At 41.1% G+C, this 19,032-nt stretch overlaps 1 protein-coding gene across 3 annotated transcripts in view; it reads right to left on the reverse strand.

Moving 5' to 3' along the window:
• Positions 1–704: 704 nt before the first annotated feature.
• Positions 705–19,032, reverse strand: part of KRAS (KRAS proto-oncogene, GTPase) — a 77,583-nt gene continuing 59,255 nt past the window's right edge. For all 3 annotated transcript variants that reach the window (XM_069228592.1, XM_069228590.1, XM_069228591.1), the window contains one exon: positions 705–4,780. In XM_069228592.1, the coding sequence (XP_069084693.1) occupies positions 4,664–4,780 (117 nt within the window). In that variant the 3' untranslated portion in view covers positions 705–4,663. The remainder of the gene's footprint in view (positions 4,781–19,032) is intronic.

Genomic DNA, 19,032 nt, shown 5'->3' on the forward strand with positions numbered 1-19,032 from the left:
GTCACATCGCACAGGTCATAAAATGTCATCCTAAAATGCATAAACTTTTCTTCCAAAGATGTTAGGGCAACCACTTGCTTTACTGATACATTTCCTTCAAGCAGCTAACAGCTAACAGTCTATATTAGAAAACCCTACTTCGAACATCATTTTGAGATTTATAATTCACATTTGAGGCACAATAGGTCCTTGTAACCAAAATAAGCTCAAAATTGCAATAAAAAGCAACTTTGTTAAAAGAGAGAAGTAGTATGAAAAATAATTTGCACCCAAAAAAAAAAAAAAAAAAAAAAAAAAAAAAAAAAGAATGGAATGGAATGGAATGGAATGGAATGCATGCACTGAAACTTACCACTGCACATAGTAACTATTTGACCTCACTGGTTGAAGAGCATGTATCGCTAGGGAAAGGACCAATTTGAGCATTCTGGACTATGGGGGTGCTGCATCAAGCTGTCATGTTTCAATTTAAAAGAAGTACCCATTATCTGGAAAGTGTACAAGGTTATGCATTTCTTAGCTAGTTCTACTGCTTGTTTCCGTTGCAAAGACTACACAAGACAAAGATCACAACCTCTGCAAACCTTTATAGTGATATGTAGAAGAACAAAACGTGATTACTCCAATATTCATGCTGCAACAATAGGGCCTCATGTATAGGTTCCAAACAATGTAGTAATGATGCACATTTTAAGAAGACCAACTCACAAGAACATTTTATTACATTAAAATAAATAGGAGCAATACAGTTCAAGACAAAGTAATGCAATATTTCAGATCATTGTATATAATTAACCTGTACGAAACATTACAAAGTAATCTTAAAACAGTGGTCATTCGTATTTTTTCTGGTTTGCTATGACCATCACTCCCAGGTCATCGCAACTGGTGTAGTGGAAGCAGGGGGGGGGGGGGGGGGGGGGAAATCAAACAACTCTGTCAACAAAAAAATTACACAAAAATAAAAAGCACAATGTACAAAAATGTGCAGGTTTCAGTTTACACTATACAAAAATAGTTAAAATACATTCCAGGTAAACATGTTACATTGAGAATTAATTCTATTACAAAGTTGGCACGCAAGAAGAGAAGCAACTAAGTATTTTCAAAATGAAAACACAAGACAGTGAACAGGAACCATTAGGGGGGGGGGGGGAAAACTTCATGTAGCTTTGTTTCTCATTTTACGCATCAAGTAGTTTAGTTGTAGGCTCATCCTAGCAACAGTACAGTAGGCCTTATGATAGGTGTGTGCCTGTGCAATTATAATCAATCAGTCCGGACGCAAATGATAAAAAACGGACAGCTGTTAAACATTGTAGAACTTCAGCATAAACAGGCTACAATATGGCGCCCACAATAAAAGGCATTTCACCGTTCAATGATTACTGTAATTTCAAATACAAAACATTACTCACAAAGAAGGGGCAGCCAAGCTGATGCCATTAATAGACATTCACAATGAATTTCACAAGTTCATTTTGCTACCAGGACTTTAGCTTTATGTTTCAGCGAAACGTCAAACGTGGTGCATCAAAGTTTGCAAAAATCATTCCAAACACAAACAACATAACATAGATCAAACTGTGCAATCGGTTTTAGCATGCCTCACAAGTAATAAATAATAATGCAAATCTGCCACTAAGCGTAGTGAAAGAGTTTAAAATGTGTACTTGTAATTTGATTAGACTACTGTAGACTACTGTTGGGCCATATGTGAGCTTAAAAAAAGGTGCATTATTGACTCTGCTACATAATCAGATCACAGAAAGGTAAAAAAAAAAAAAATGATGCAAAAATAAAAAGTCACCAAACAGAAGAATAAGGCCATTTCTGGCCTTCAATGTTTCCTTCCTCTTTCAATTGCTTATCAAATCCTCCTGCCTCACCAAAGAATAGTATTTCTTACACAATGTCAACCCATATTTTTAATTCCTTGCTTCGGGCACATCCTAACTCTCCTTTCTACTTAAGGGTCCGCTTAAACCAGATCATGCCTTTACACCCACCCCCTAAAAAAACCCACAAAATGTATGTTGTAATATAATAACGAGGTGTTGCAGGTGTTTAGACTTATGTTCCAAGCAAAATACATTAAAAAAAGGCACAACTGATTGTGAAACAAAGGTATCTAGCTACAGTATCAGTATACCCTGAAAGAGCATAAAATGTTTCTTTTAAAAGGTCACCATAACAAAATAAATGCAATGAATGAACGTTCTAAGTAGATTTTTATATCTGTTCAACTTTTTTTTATATATTTTAGTATAGCTAGTTGATTTGATGAGGGAAGTGATCACAAGCAAATACGCATGTGTGTTTTCTCTGAGGTATCCTCCAAGTACACAAAAACTCCAGCCATGAGGATGGCTTTCAGTGTTAATAAATAAAAATGGGAAATTGATCGGTGCACAATCACCTCGTCCCTGAGACTGTACAGACTTCAAAGCAGCATGTGCTTTAATTTTGTATGTATCAATGGTTATTTACTAAACTTGCTTGCTTTAGGTCCTTCAACCAGGGTAAATTGGCAATGGCCAATTAACTGACTAGAAACTACACTAAACCTATTAGAATCTAGAGATTTAGGGCAAGTGTAAATAAAGGCGTCTTTGCCTTTCAAGGGTAATTAAAGTAATGTAAAAAATAAATATCAGACTGCAATCACTGGAGAATGAGTCAGTGATGGCATTACAATCAGCTAGCGACTTCTAAGTCTGATTTCTACAATAACACTACGGTAACTGCAGTTGGAGCCCTGTGTCTTCATTGCTCACATTTGTGGCCCGATTGTCACCTGGACTGATACCATATTTAGGTTCTCGATTGCAAATTACAAAAAGAAAAGCAACAAGTAGAACTTGCTTCGAAAACACTTTCAATTGGCATCAGTGGAGATGCCAGTGAGTTGTTCAGCTGATGTGGATATAAAATAGTCTTGACATGGCAAGAAATAATGATATTGTTCCATAATTCAGTTATACCAACCCAGATTTAACATTTACACAGATCTGCTTTCAGTAAGAGACATGATGCTCACAGCTCTGACTGTGGATTTCTAGTTTGCCTCCCTGCTTCATTTAAATTTTACATTTTCAAAGACAACAAATAGATTGTGGTGAGGTTAACATTAGTGGCGGCTTAACAATATTAAACACATTTTTGTCAATAACTGAAGACTGATGTAAAATATTTGGACAGCCCACATATTTGTAAGCTGTGTTTGTCGGTGTTGGAGAATTAGTTTTGTGAAGGTAACAGACTACCTTTCTACTGTCATGTTAAGTAAATTAAGCCAAATAGTACAGTGATTCTTTAAATATTTCACAGGAGTGGGGCAAGGAGACTGAGGAATAGTGGGGTTCTGTCTGTCTCAAAACAAAATTATAACTTTCAGGTACTAAAGTGTGCCTTTAACTCTCTGCAACTGTTATTTTTAAAAATAAAAAAAGTGTTTGTCCAAAGGGCGAACAACTAATTTCAAGAGATTACCTGGCAAATTCAATAATACACAAGTGTAGACCTAATAAAGGGAATGAAATATTTAACTGATATTTTTTTATTAGGCAATTATAACACTAAAAATATATTAAATGTGCCATACGAAATAGGCCTGCGTTCCTGTATACTATAGCCTTTCATATTCTCAGCTGTGCCTTCTAACAGTCTATATGGTCAAGTGATACCATGTGCCAAGTTTGTATAAGCAAACAACGACAAACACAGAAAACTCTTTCTAGTTAACTTTTTACCACTGCTACTAACTCAGAAAGTCATCACTACTGAGGACTAAATGCAGACACCATGGGCAAAGGAAGTAACTGAACTTACTTGTGCAGCATCACCTAAACTACCTAAAGAGAGGGACTCTGCAACACTGAAACCATGCTATCCTACTTTCTCTCCTCTTCCTTTGAATTTGGCTCTCGCACTATCCACCTTTATGACCCCAACGGTACTATCTTTCTTTTCAGTTTATTCTACTTTGAGAGCAAGTTGTGAAAGAAACAAAACAGTGAGTAAAGACAGAATGGGTTATTTTAAACTCAATCACAACTCGATGCAAAGGAAAATGTGCAAAGCGCAGTGTGTGCACTTTATTGACTGTCAGAAAAGTGCTATCCCAGGTATCCAGGGACACTCACTCCCAAAATTAACAACCTATGGGAAGACTGTAAGGACTCCTGATCTACATACAAAGCTATCAGATCAGAAAAAACCCTGAATTCGGAATGGGAGTTCTCTGGTACCAACCAATCCTTTCACTAGGCCATGGGACGTAGTAAAGGGATATATAATTATATACATTTTTCTGTGTATAAAAGTTAGAGAAGTACTTTGTTTATATACAGACAAAAGACATATTGTAAGTTAGCAACTGTGCATGCACCAACAAGACCCAAGAAAAAAACCTCAGGTATTTTAGTTTTATTCACAGGAGTTGCTAGTTTAGAAACCAACACTCAAAGAATACTGGCACTTCTAAGGGAATACTGTGCTCAATGCAATTGTAAAACACGCATTCAGACACAGTTTTTAACATTTCCCCAAGAAGCAGAAAGAAAATTAAGTAATGTTTAAAACAAAAGCTAATAATTTAGTGTAATGTACAACAAAGTATCGATTTCACTTATGCAGGTCTAAGGTGAAGGATCAACAGTATTCACATGAGGAGACACTTGGGCTTAGACTTCTTTTTCTTCTTTTTGCCATCTTTGCTCATCTTCTCTTTGTGTTTCCGGATTTCTCGCACCAATGTATAGAAGGCATCATCAACACCCTGAAAAAAGAATTTAAAAACACGTTCATTAGATGCAGTGTTCTTACTAAGATACATCACTGTGTATAGGTTAACACATCAAGCTGATGAAAGTGCTTTTCTATCTGCCCTGGCACCTAGCAGGTCCCTTCTACATGCTCAACCGCTTCTTCTCAAAAGAGGCAAGGAAACCAGATCACTGCCCCCAGTTAACCTGAGATATTTTCATTGGCTTCCTCAGAAGCCAAAATCAACTTCAAATTTATCATGGACCATGCACAAAGCTCTACAATCTGCTTCTGGGTGTACCAATTTTGGCATGAGGAAGCACAAGCAGAGGAAAACTGAGCATTTACCAGCAATATCTAGAAATCCAAAATACTATATAAAGCCTTCTCCTGCATATGACCAAGAATATGGAACAAACCACTGAACATTCTCTACATTAACCAGACATAAAACATTTCGAAAAGTCCTGAAAATCTGTAAACCCAGCTTTTTAGACTTCTCTTAAATATATAGAGCGACAAGTGTCTTCTTGCATCAAAACCAGAACTCATCCTTCAAATGTGGATATTCCTTATTCTGCTCTCACCGGTAACTTGCAAAGCGTATCATTGCCCATGTTTTAGACCCACATTATAAAAACATCTTTAATAAAATAATGAAATACTTTGCTTCTAGCAGAAATACCTTAAAATTAGTTCCTCCGAATCAAGTATGATTCCACACAAACTTTGGATATTGCTCTGAGTAATACACCTGAATACCGAAGACTTGGCAAGGTTAAGCATAGTTAGCAATGAGACAACTTTTGAATGTGCTGTGGTTACTAGTAATATGTTCTAAAAAAAAAAAGTGGGTTAGGTGACCGTGTACTTTCTTCATATTCTGCCTGCAACTAAAGCTTCTTCCCAGTTCAATGAAATGCATGTTCATATAAAGGAAGCTGGTATATGGGTGTGGCCATCTCCACAAACATTTGTTGTCTTCTTACAAGTTACTACGCCTTACTAAAACAGGTTTCCATTTACCATTAAAAAAAACCTTGTTTCTTGTGCACAGTTTGAAACGCCTGCAGCCGTGGAGGCACAGTTTTTAGCTGACAGGTACACCTTTTATCATGCCTTTCTCTCAGCATTTTTCTGCCACTATCCAAACTGATTTTTATGTAATTTCAACAACTTTCATGGGCTCCTTGATCTTTCCTTTTCATGGTGACCTTAGAAATCAGACAACCTAAATAAATTAAATGCACTGAATCTGCTTCCTGAAAACTATTTCAACGGATATTAAAAGCAATTGCCAGGGATAATTTTACAGGTTCACCAATTAACCTTGAAAATTCTCTGATGCTTTTGATGGTCTGTAGCCAGAAGATTCCACGGTTAGGGGGTCTGCCCCATATTTCGCAGACATGGCTATGTATTGTGCATATATCTATCACTTACTATCTAGGACGAGGTGTTGAAGTGTTTTACTCCGCAGCACACTGTACCCCAATTGCAATTGTTAAGGCAAACCTTTCTCTGAGGCACTTCACTTAGACAAACAGTAACCATCACATAATATCCACACAACTGAAAAGTGGACCTCTAAATTAAAAAGAAAAAGTACTGCTGGGAATAACTTTCTGCATGCACAGAGCTGCCACGTCAAGACACTGATGAACAGTATTCATACAGTAAATTTATATGGGCTCGTAGGATGTGTAGAACTGATAAAGGGTTTCAGGCACAATGTAGGATCATGACAGGCAGATTTAGAAAAAGGGGATATCCACAATCAGTACTAGACACTGCCCTTCCTAGGTCCAAAAGGTACGCAGGGAATACCTGCTGCTCTTCAAGTAGGATCAAGCTATCAAGGAAATGAAGAACATGAGATTCATCACCACATTTAACCAGATGTCGAAAGAGGTAAGGAGTATTCTGAATACAAATTGGGAAGTTCTTTCCACAGAGTAGTTTGGATGGCCTGCTAGGGGACCACCCTAAAATTAGTTACAGAAGGGGGGTGTCCCTGAAAGACAGGCTGAATAAGAACTAGGTCACTAAAGTTATGTGGCAAGTGTAAAGCGTGCAAGAATGGCTACAATGCTAAATCATTTTTCTCCCTTTATTGCGAGTAAATAGAGAGACAATCCACCCAGATATTATTGATCTGACTGCAGTGTATATGTGCATGCCAGTCTCTAGCAACAGGAAACATGCCCTTAGACAGAGGCAAGATATATTTTGGAACTAGACACTGAAATCCCAAATAGTCTAAATGAGTGAAGAATTATAAACACATTTGGATTACTGATTTGAGGGCATGAACCTGTGGTGTATAGGAGACGTTCCCACAAAGGTTTTGGTTAACTCTGTGTACGCTTCTGTGATTTCTTCTATGTGCCGTTTTGTTGTAAAGATGTATAATGTTTTAAGAGTGTGTATGGTATGTAGTACGTTTCATGTCATGTACATATGATTTTAATGATGCAATGTTTCTTTGCTATTTTTCCTTTTCTTGTGTATAGAGATGAGGTCTGGTTCTTCAGCACAGCAGAAGAGCCATGGCACACTTTTCTCCTTTGTTTGCTCACTGGGGCTTGATTGTATTTACTACTTGGGACCCTGACTTCAGCTTGGCAGAAGAGCTAAGATACCTCTTTTCTCATGTTTGCTCACTGGGGCTTGACTGTAATTACTATCTGTATCCACGTAATACTGGGGTTGAGCAGATGGAATCTTTATAGATTTTCTGTTGACATTGTACCTTCTGAAGACATGATGATGTGATTCGACACACTGTGACGTGTTTGTTCAACAATGATCTTTCAATTCTTGGTTGATGGACCGCTTTTACAAGGCAGATGTGATGGTAGATCCATGATAGTATGTGTAAAAAAGTCTGCACTTTTGATACAGTAATGATCTAATTGTATTTTGTATGGAAGCCTGTATGCGGTAGATGGGATGGCATTTCTACAGTAATATGGATAAATGTTAATGTGTTTCTCAAATTATGAAAGCTAATGAGCTATATGTTTATACTTTTTTATTTTATTTCTTTGATAACTAGTTACTTTATCTTATCCTTTGTGCCAGCCATCACGAGAATGTGTTAGTAATTTTAAACATAGGTTAAGATGGCTGCCACTAACTGAAGGGTTTGGAGCTTTGAACCCTTTCTAGGTTTATGGATTGTCTCACTTGTAATTGGTGGTTGTAATTGCACATGGCGTGCCAGCGAACAAGGCATCATGAATGTCAAAACTCTTCGGGTTTTTGTGTTTGCTGCACTTTGAGAATATAACTCTAACAGCTGGATTTCTTTTTTTGCCGTACCGGAGTGTATGTCTCCCAATTTGGGGAGTGTGAAGCTTTGGTGTTTATGGATAGGTGCCTCACTTGACACGCGCACCTCTGTCGTTTAGGCTCCTTAGGCAGCACAACGTACCCCAATTGTAACAGTCAAGGCAGACCTTTCTCTGAGGCACTCCACATAGACAAGCAGAAACTATCACAATATCCACACAACTAGGGGCACAGATTATTGTTAAATTTTTGGCACTGGGGTTCTCCTGCTCCTCACTTGGCATTTTTCTGTTTTAAACCCTCAAAATTGAGTTACTAGTCCCCCAAAGCCCTCTTGCAGAATACAGTGGTGGGTGTTCGACCTTTTATGCATATATCACGGCTAAAATCACTGCTTGCTTCATCTATGTACGCCAGGTAGTCCCCGCCAACACAAAAAAAAAAAAAAAAAATCGGACTTCTCTATTGTGGACTCATTTGAGAGCATAAGAGTGCACTGTGGTCATGGCAAATTGCTTATGGCAGCTCCGCACCCTCAATTCCCAGTTCGTAACTCTGGACCACACTCACCCGGAACAACCACAGCAACTGAGCCTCAAGAACCTCAAAGCACCAGCTTCCAAAAAGTTTTAAAAAAATATATACAAAAAAAAAATCCAACCCTAAGCAAAACACTCCATACATTTTCATACAAAGACTTCCTCTAGGAAAGAAAATCTTCAAACAAAAAGCAGCGTAGAATTGGTACAAAGTAGATGAATTAAAAAAGAAAATTAAAAAAAAACGAACAAATTTAGAAAAAAACAAAAAGACACAGTTAAAGATTAGTTATAGTTAGTGAACCCCACAAAAATGATCTGCGATACAACAGTTATTCAATCCACATAATTTACACCTCCTTCTTGCCATGTTTAGCTCTTTGTAGAGAGCCTTTAAGTCTCACTTCCAATAGCACATGCTGCATGTGCCCATTTGCGAGAGATATTGTATACAATAAGGAGCATTGCAGCTCTCCCACTGCTTACCATTTGTGGAGCTTCATTATCACTCTTATTTGCTACCATCTAATTGGCCAGCGCGTGCAGGCTTCACTTCCTCTTCTTTTGGCTGGAGCTTGGACAAAGTGCTAATTGCTTCAGCTTGATCACGGTCCTTCCTTTTGCTGTGATTGGGGTACTACTTTTATTTTTTCCTTCTTCCCCATTGTTCTTGTTGAACCTCTTCTCAATTGTAGCTAGATCTTACTATGCCACACAGACTTCAAGTAAGCCCTTTTCTCCTTTGAAATGGATGTTTGTGACAACAAATGTTATCTGCTTTTGTTGTGACTTCAGATGCCATCTGCTTAAAAATGCATTTTAAGAAAGACATGGATCAAATGCTTCCTTTATGCGATGGAACGTTTGTCAAATGTAATCTTTTCTTTTTTACGCATAGGGAGATTGTCAGAAACTAGTCTTCCTTGCAGATGCTACGACCCCCACATTTTGCCCCCTTTTTGAACTATAAAAATGCTGGTTTGAAAACACGACATGGCACACACTTTGGGTGCCGTGCCAAAGTCACTTCACACATTATATGTAAGTCACCCCTATAGAGGGCCTTAAGAGCCCTAAGGCAGGGTGCATTATGATACATGTGAATACATCTCTGCATGAGCAGCAACGTCGCTGTGATGTCTAGTTCTAATCCTAGACATTGTAGGTGACCAGGCAGCCATCTTAAAGCATGTAATGAACACTAGTCAGCACAAGTGACCCAGATACATGAAGGCTGCATGGAAAATAGTGGCGTTTGGTATCAAACACCTAGTCTTCATAAATCCATACTGATGCCAGTATTTGATTTATTATTACATGCACCCAGAGGGCACCTCAGAGGTGCACCTTAAAATCTACTAGCCCTCTAGTGTATTGGCTTGCTGGTACTGACCAGCCTGCCACCACAAACCCATTTCTGACCCCACCCTGGAGGAGACAGCCTCTGCTCTCCGAGGTCAGAAACAATCCCTGCTCTGGAAGGATGTGTTATCGCCTCTGCCAACAGGATGGCTAGTAAGCCTGAATACCAAGGCCAGGGACTTCAAACTCCATGCCGCCTTTAGTATGAGACCCCAGCTTCCCCCAGACCGGGGAGAAGCAACCCCCTGCTCTGAGGCCCATTTGGCACCAGGAAAGGCATGAAATAGGCTATGCAGTGTCGGGCTAGACACACCTCTAGGGTGACTAGCCTGAAGTGAACATAAAGTTAGAAATTCCACCATCTTGTGTGTGGTGGAATTCTAGTGCTGTCCTCACCTCTGGCTCCGAAATTAAGCTCATTTTACAAAAGAAACTGTTGTTTACTCACTGCTTACCAAAGCCACAATATGCTAAAGGGCAATGAGTAAAAGTCAATTTACTTTAAGCAAGAACAAGCATTTGCAAAGCTAATAGGTTGCACCTATGCAAGATCTATTGGCTTTGTCAATGTTTTTACACCTTGCACAACAGCACAAGCTGCTGTGCAACATGGTAACCAATTGTAACGCTGCACTCCAGGAAAGTTTATATGCTTTTTCATTCAGTCGTGTACATCACCAACCATCACCAGCTACGCGTTTCGACCTCCCGGTCTTGCTCACAGTGTGTAAGTATTTTTTCAATGTCTCTTATTTATAGTCTATTACCTCTACATTACCTAGTGCATTATGGGACATGTAGTGAACTTTAAAAACATTTATCCTAATAAAAGGATGCATCACCTAATAATATTACCAAGAGAAAGTAGGATATAAAACCACATTTGTACACAAACTCCTGGAAAATGTTCCTACCAACGAATAGATGTATCAATGAACGAGAAGCAAAGGAGTCCCCATGTTGGATGCCAATGTTGGTTTGCTTGGCAATAACCCTACTATGAGGAGTTCACTAATCCACTCACAATTGCTAATCATCAATATCAAAGTTGTTTCACTATCTGTAGCTCTTACTGACATTTTCAATTATCTTTACTGCTATATCAATTTTACATATTTGAGGATGTTCTAAATAACACCAAATATACCCATTCGTATTCTTATATAATCAATTATACATCCACATATTGTGTGATGATGTATATGTTTCTACATATTCAATTATAAATGATAGTGAAGTTCCTCATCCCCATTAAGACCCCTTGGGGTCTTGGTTCTGAGCTGTATTATGAATTGTGATTCCAAGCGTCTTAATTTCATCTCTTGATTTTCTCCTCTCTCATTACAGTCAATACTTGCAATTCCAAAGAATCTCATGTCTGTTCAGCTCGCTCCATCATGTATCATCACATGCTTAGCCATGGCATAAGTCAGATCCTTGTTCTGTACAGCTCTCATATGTTCTAAAATAAGTTTCTTCAGGGGGCAGATCGTACTCCCCACATAACGTAGTCCACATAAACACTCTGTTATGTACACCACATAGGTGGTGTTACAGGTGATCCTTTTGTTGTTCGTCAACTAAGTATTCTTTCATATTTGTTTTCGGTGGTGATGTAAACGACTGAATTAAAAAGCATATAAATGTTCCTGGAGTGCAGCATTACAATTGCTTTCAATTGTTTGTTTTTAACATAATTAAGAGGAAAGGTCCATTCCTCACGTTTGCACCAGCATGAGAAAATGCGCGCCACAATGAGGACCATTTTGTTGGAATATATATATATATATATATATATATATGCCTCCGCAAGCGTGCGGCCATAGAAAGGGCACTGGATGCAAACTGTACTTGGTCCATGCTCAGTAGAGGACACAAAGATAGTGGATGCAGGAGGTGCTGACCGATGATAAGCAAAGAAATTTATTACATCAAAGCAAATAAATAAGTAATTTTAAGTAAGGGGCAAACTGCAAGCCCATTTTAAGCGTTTTTTTGTTTGTTTATAAGATATTTTGCAACAGCGCCTGCGTGGTCTCAGGCTAAAACTAAAAAATATCAGTTAAAGCTTTGCCTTTTTTTTTTTCTCGTGGTGGAAGAGAGGTTACTTGGGTGGGGGTAATTACCAGGGTGCTGTGATTCTTTCAAACATGATTTATATGATATGGCATTTGTCTCAGTAATACAGACTTCAAAGAATACTATACAGCACTTAGTTTTACAGGATACAATGCTACATCTGGGTTGGAAATCATTGAATTTTGGATGTTTTGTGATTGGTCTTAAATTCTGAAAGTTTCTGGACCTAGGTTATGTTATGCAAGACTTGGCTATTATGCCTTGCCAGGTATTGATGTGCCAAATTAGAAACCGCACATGGCACACGAAAGCCTAGAACGATGGTAGCTGCTGTATACAGCACTTGTGTTTAAGGTGCCTTTTGTTTGGCGCAAAATGAGTCAACCTACCCAAAATGGATGCAAGGGCACATCATGCTAACACAGAACCAATTGATGGTTTTGCATCTTGTTGTGTAATTATGCTAAATTTAATTCACACAATTCAGAAGTGTCAAGGAACTGAGAACAAAAACGAACTGGAAAGTTTGCACATCCCCATTTCCTTTTTTTTTAATAACAAAAATAAAATACGAAAAGGATGATGTGGGAAGATTCTAAAAAATAGGGAACTGTATTTTGTGATAGTATGAATGGACCAAAATAAATCAATGTGAAAAAAAGGACAAACGAAGAAAAGGATGAGAAAATACCTTTAACTGCACAGCTGACTATTCTTTAATTAGTGGAATAATGTCTTGACCCAAGATTTTTATTAGGACTGCCAATCTGTAGTCGTCAGCATATGTTGAGCGAATGGTGGAAGATATTATTTGGAGTAGGGCTGAAGTGTAGATGGTGACATGATGCTTATATGGAATGGTTGTCATCTGAATGCATGGGGGAAGTGCCAGACTCAGCCCTTGCTCCCTGACTTTGCTACTGCTGCTGCTGGGGTGGGAATTTGTCTCCCAGCAGCCCACACAAACCAGGAGGCGTTGGGGCATATTGTGATTTGAAGTGTTGTGTAGCCATTTTAAGTATAGCTCCATGCACGTTAATTTAACATACTAGGCCGCTGTGCACTTTGCCCTAGATATATTTTATTCAGCTTTGCACTGTTATTTTGCAATAACCAGTTTTACGGTCTTGTTTTAATTTCTTCTATCACACTGTTTAGCTTAGTTCAGCACCTTGTTCTCAAATAATGCATTCTTGATCGCCCTGTGCTTCAGTCAAGGCTACAGTCTGGTACATTGCCGGTTAACGTTTAGTCTCCAGTATTCGTAGAAAATACACATCCTTACGTAGGGACATTTTCTTAGAACATTTGTGTCTGAGTTATAAAAACACTCTCTAGTCCTAGTACACGTCAAGAGGGAGATTCCAGCCAGGGAACCACAACTGTATGCTGAATGCGCCGTTGCAGATGCTGATGCAGATCACAGGCCTTTGTTCAGGTATGAGGGTTGATGTCCTTCTGAGGGAACCTGAAAGGCAGGCTTAGAGCTTAACATGCTGTGCTCAAAATATCACTTAGAGAGAGAATAATCTAGCGGCACTATGATAGCCTTATTCTTGTGCTTCACTCTCATCATCACTATTTTAATATTACTGTGTTGTGTAGTTCTGGTTATTGCAGCTCATGCTTTGCTATCCAAAATGCAGTCGTTTTATTAAACCAATCTTTAAAACTTACACTGCCTTTATTGTCATTTATATATGAGACCGTATTGTGTATGAGAGAACCTGTTGTGACCTGAGTGACCACGAGTTCCCTGAAAAGTACTGATATGCCATGCGCTCTGATGCCCAATTGTCTCTGCCATTTGGGAGAGATGAGACACTGCTAGTTAGCAGGAGCAAAACCCAGATTTGGAATGACAAGCGTCATCCACCGTGGGTCAGACTCAGTCTCCTACATTGTGGACGATCTTGCTGCTCAAAATCCAGTAGTCTCATTAAGATAATGAGAGCCTACGCCACATGGTGCCGCGAACGTTTAATCAGGCTCTAATTTTCGGGGTCAACCGGAATAGCTCAGTCTCATTTTATATAATGACACCTCAGTCCCATATACTGGGACGTCCATGATAATCAGGATTTCCACCACAGCTGTATAGGTAATCCTATTTCAGCTGGCGGTTGTTCAAGCTTGAACTTTAAAAAGGAAAAAACCCCACCTTGGTGTGCCTTCACTGAACACTTAGTGCTTCTATGATGGCGAATCCCCAGGTTGTACAAATAGCTGTTAACATGAGACAACCTCTCACAGCACACCTACTAGCAAATAGGCCTCACAGCCCAGGGAGGTCCAGTCACGTTTGTGGTGGACGCCTACGCAGCTTATAGAACAGAGCTTTTTTTTTTTACTCTTGGGTCACATTTCCAGCAGTTTATGGAAACTCAAATACATTTCACACATATACAGTTGCGAACGCGCCAGGACAATACAGGGCGAACGCATACTTAGAGATACCTCTATCTTATCAAGAACATAATAATTGGCTTGATGGCGCCCTACCCCATACAATATTACCAGTAAGGTTAGGGCCACTAAGTAATGACGGTCCTACCTGGCATTTATTGGCCTCATATACACCACATCCTGCGGTTGCGAATTTAGCAGTAGCTGAGGTTTGACGCTTATATATTGAGTTAATAGCAATATACAGACGATTAGTGCAATTTGTGATGCAAACTTTGAATACAAACCCAGCGCCTGCTGCTCCAGCAGTAACACCAAGTATAAATCCAGTGACTGTACATTCAATTATGGGTAAGGTCCCGGCCAAACGAGAGGAGACTCCGTTTTGGCTAGCACAAAAAATGAATACGCTGGAAGCAGTATTTCCCCATACGGGACCTCAGGATAAACATAGAATATTGACTATGTGCTTGCCCTTTGGGATGGTCCCTACAGTTGAACACTGTAATACATGGGGCACGGTATTTGCCGCGCTCTATACAACCGCACATGGTACACCGACACTTGCCAACCTACCGGAAGTGCTTAAACAAATTCAAGATGAATACTGGGCTGCCCCAGCCCTAGATTTGGGAATGCAACTGAGAGGATGATTGAAGAAACTGTGGCAAAATTGCCCAAGTAACCTTAAAGGGGAAGCAGTTGCACTTGCATTGCGCATGCGGCTCCGTGACTTTCCGCAACAAGATCAGGAATGGGAGCTGCCTAAAATAATAGCGGAAACATATTCAAGTATCGGTCGAGATAGCCTAGGGGCTAGACCACAAAAACCTCAATTTCAGGGTAAAATTAATAAAGATAATACTAAACAACAACCTGAGGGTAATAAGAAACGGTGGGATAAAAAGCAACAAACGCCTAAAAAAGAAAGGGGAGAATCTCCACGGACAGAGACCCCACAGAATAGGTATAGTCTCAGGAATAGAGATAATATAAAAACGCCTGATAGGTATCAATATACTGATACACGCCTGTAAGGAAATGCCTCCTTGGCATGGTTGCCCCCTGACTTTTTGCCTTTGCTGATGCTATGTTTACAATTGAAAGTGTGCTGAGGCCTGCTAACCAGGCCCCAGCACCAGTGTTCTTTCCCTAACCTGTACTTTTGTATCCACAATTGGCAGACCCTGGCATCCAGATAAGTCCCTTGTAACTGGTACTTCTAGTACCAAGGGCCCTGATGCCAAGGAAGGTCTCTAAGGGCTGCAGCATGTCTTATGCCACCCTGGAGACCTCTCACTCAGCACAGACACACTGCTTGCCAGCTTGGGTGTGCTAGTGAGAACAAAACGAGTAAGTCGACATGGCACTCCCCTCAGGGTGCCATGCCAGCCTCTCACTGCCTATGCAAGTATAGGTCAGTCACCCCTCTAGCAGGCCTTACAGCCCTAAGGCAGGGTGCACTATACCATAGGTGAGGGTACCAGTGCATGAGCATGGTACCCCTACAGTGTCTAAACAAAACCTTAGACATTGTAAGTGCAGGGTAGCCATAAGAGTATATGGTCTGGGAGTTTGTCAAACACGAACTCCACAGCACCATAATGGCTACACTGAAAACTGGGAAGTTTGGTATCAAACTTCTCAGCACAATAAATGCACACTGATGCCAGTGTACATTTTATTGCAAAATACACCCCAGAGGGCACCTTAGAGGTGCCCCCTGAAACTTAACCGACTGTCTGTGTAGGCTGACTAGTTCCAGCAGCCTGCCACACTAGAGACATGTTGCTGGCCCCATGGGGAGAGTGCCTTTGTCACTCTGAGGCCAGTAACAAAGCCTTCACTGGGTGGAGATGCTAACACCTCCCCCAGGCAGGAGCTGTAACACCTGGCGGTGAGCCTCAAAGGCTCACCCCTTTGTCACAGCACCGCAGGACACTCCAGCTAGTGGAGTTGCCCGCCCCCTCCGGCCCCGGCACCCACTTTTGGCGGCAAGGCCGGAGAAAATAATGAGAATAACAAGGAGGAGTCACTGGCCAGTCAGGACAGCCCCTAAGGTGTCCTGAGCTAAGGTGACTAACTTTTAGAAATCCTCCATCTTGCAGATGGAGGATTCCCCCAATAGGGTTAGGATTGTGACCCCCTCCCCTTGGGAGGAGGCACAAAGAGGGTGTACCCACCCTCAGGGCTAGTAGCCATTGGCTACTAACCCCCCAGACCTAAACACGCCCTTAAATTTAGTATTTAAGGGCTACCCTGAACCCTAGAAAATTAGATTCCTGCAAACTACAAGAAGAAGGACTGCCTAGCTGAAAACCCCTGCAGAGGAAGACCAGAAGACAACAACTGCCTTGGCTCCAGAAACTCACCGGCCTGTCTCCTGCCTTCCAAAGAACTCTGCTCCAGCGACGCCTTCCAAAGGGACCAGCGACCTCTGAATCCTCTGAGGACTGCCCTGCTTCGACGACAAGAAACTCCTGACAAGAAACTCCTGCTCCAAAAAGACTGCAACTTTGTTTCAAGAAGCAGCTTTAAAGAACCCTGCAACTCCCCGCAAGAAGCGTGAGACTTGCAACACTGCACCCGGCGACCCCGACTCGGCTGGTGGAGAACCAACACCTCAGGGAGGACCCCCGGACTACTCTACGACTGTGAGTACCAAAACCTGTCCCCCCTGAGCCCCCACAGCGCCGCCTGCAGAGGGAATCCCGAGGCTTCCCCTGACCACGACTCTCTGAAACCTAAGTCCCGACGCCTGGAAAAGACCCTGCACCCGCAGCCCCCAGGACCTGAAGGACCGGACTTTCACTGGAGAAGTGACCCCCAGGAGTCCCTCTCCCTTGCCCAAGTGGAGGTTTCCCCGAGGAAGCCCCCCCTTGCCTGCCTGCAGCGCTGAAGAGATCCCTTGATCTCTCATTGACTAACATTGCGAACCCGACGCTTGTTCTAACACTGCACCCGGCTGCCCCCGCGCCGCTGAGGGTGAAATTTCTGTGTGGGCTTGTGTCCCCCCCGGTGCCCTACAAAACCCCCCTGGTCTGCCCTCCGAAGACGCGGGTACTTACCTGCAAGCAGACCGGAACCGGGGCACCCCCTTCTCTCCATTATAGCCTATGCGTTTTGGGCACCACTTTGAACTCTGCACCTGACCGGCCCTGAGCTGCTGGTGTGGTGACTTTGGGGTTGCTCTGAATCCCCAACGGTGGGGTACCTTGGACCAAGAACTGAACCCTGTAAGTGTCTCACTTACCTGGTAAAACTAACAAAAACTTACCTCCCCCAGGAACTGTGAAAATTGCACTAAGTGTCCACTTTTAAAATAGCTATTTGTGAATAACTTGAAAAGTATACATGCAATTGAAATGATTCAAAGTTCCTAATGTACTTACCTGCAATACCTTTCAAACAAGATATTACATGTTAAATTTGAACCTGTGGTTCTTAAAATAAACTAAGAAAATATATTTTTCTATAACAAAACCTATTGGCTGGATTTGTCTCTGAGTGTGTGTACCTCATTTATTGTCTATGTGTATGTACAACAAATGCTTAACACTACTCCTTGGATAAGCCTACTGCTCGACCACACTACCACAAAATACAGCATTAGTATTATCTCTTTTTACCACTATTTTACCTCTAAGGGGAACCCTTGGACTCTGTGCATGCTATTCCTTACTTTGAAATAGCACATACAGAGCCAACTTCCTACAACGCCAATCTCGTTCCTTTCAGGACTCATCGGAAAAGAGAAATGAGAGAGGTGGGCGATCAGAGCGGAGAACAGAGTACGTGAAACCGAGACAGGAATCACAACGCTCTTCTGAGGTTTCTGTTAAAAAGGAAGAGAAACCTGTACAGCAAAAACAACAATTTAAAAAGAAAAAAGTGGCAGCAGTCTCAATTCGACATGCCACTCAGGAAGAGGGTTCTCTTGAAGAACAAGAACTGGGCTCTAGCACTGCTAGACAGCACGGCAGAAGTAACAATAGTTCGCCGGAATCTTCTAGAGCATCTGGAGGTGAAAGCAACTGATGACTTTATCCAAGTAGAAACAGCGGACATGCGTGTCTCCGAACCTGATCGGGTGTATAAAGTAACACTACAACTGGAAGAAGACATTGAACGCACTATACACGCAATCTTTTGGGACCGTGTAGTCAAAGTATATGACATCTTGTTGTTCACCGAACAAGATTGGCCACCTGATTTTGTCCGCCCCTGCCCATATGGAGAAGAGGTTATTAAACCTTCCTTCTCGCCCCTTGTTCCAGAGGAACTCGCTGAGTCCTATTCTATAGAATGGGCTCTAGCACAAGCACCTGCGTTATATAGAAATCACGTAGGGTGGTATAGGGACTCTCCATATCATGTCATTCCCATTAAAAGTGAAGCTCAGCCGCAACATCCCATAAAACATGAAGCAAGGGCCCCGGTGAGGGAGATACTTACACAATTAGAATAGCAGGGTGTGATTGAGCCCTGTGTCTCAACAATGAATAACCCTTTATTCCCTGTAGCTAAGCCGGACCATTCATACAGAATAGTCTTAGACTACAGACATTTAAACGGACATACACGT

This window comes from Pleurodeles waltl, chromosome 4_1 (assembly GCF_031143425.1).
Source record: "Pleurodeles waltl isolate 20211129_DDA chromosome 4_1, aPleWal1.hap1.20221129, whole genome shotgun sequence".
Taxonomy (NCBI): domain Eukaryota; kingdom Metazoa; phylum Chordata; class Amphibia; order Caudata; family Salamandridae; genus Pleurodeles; species Pleurodeles waltl.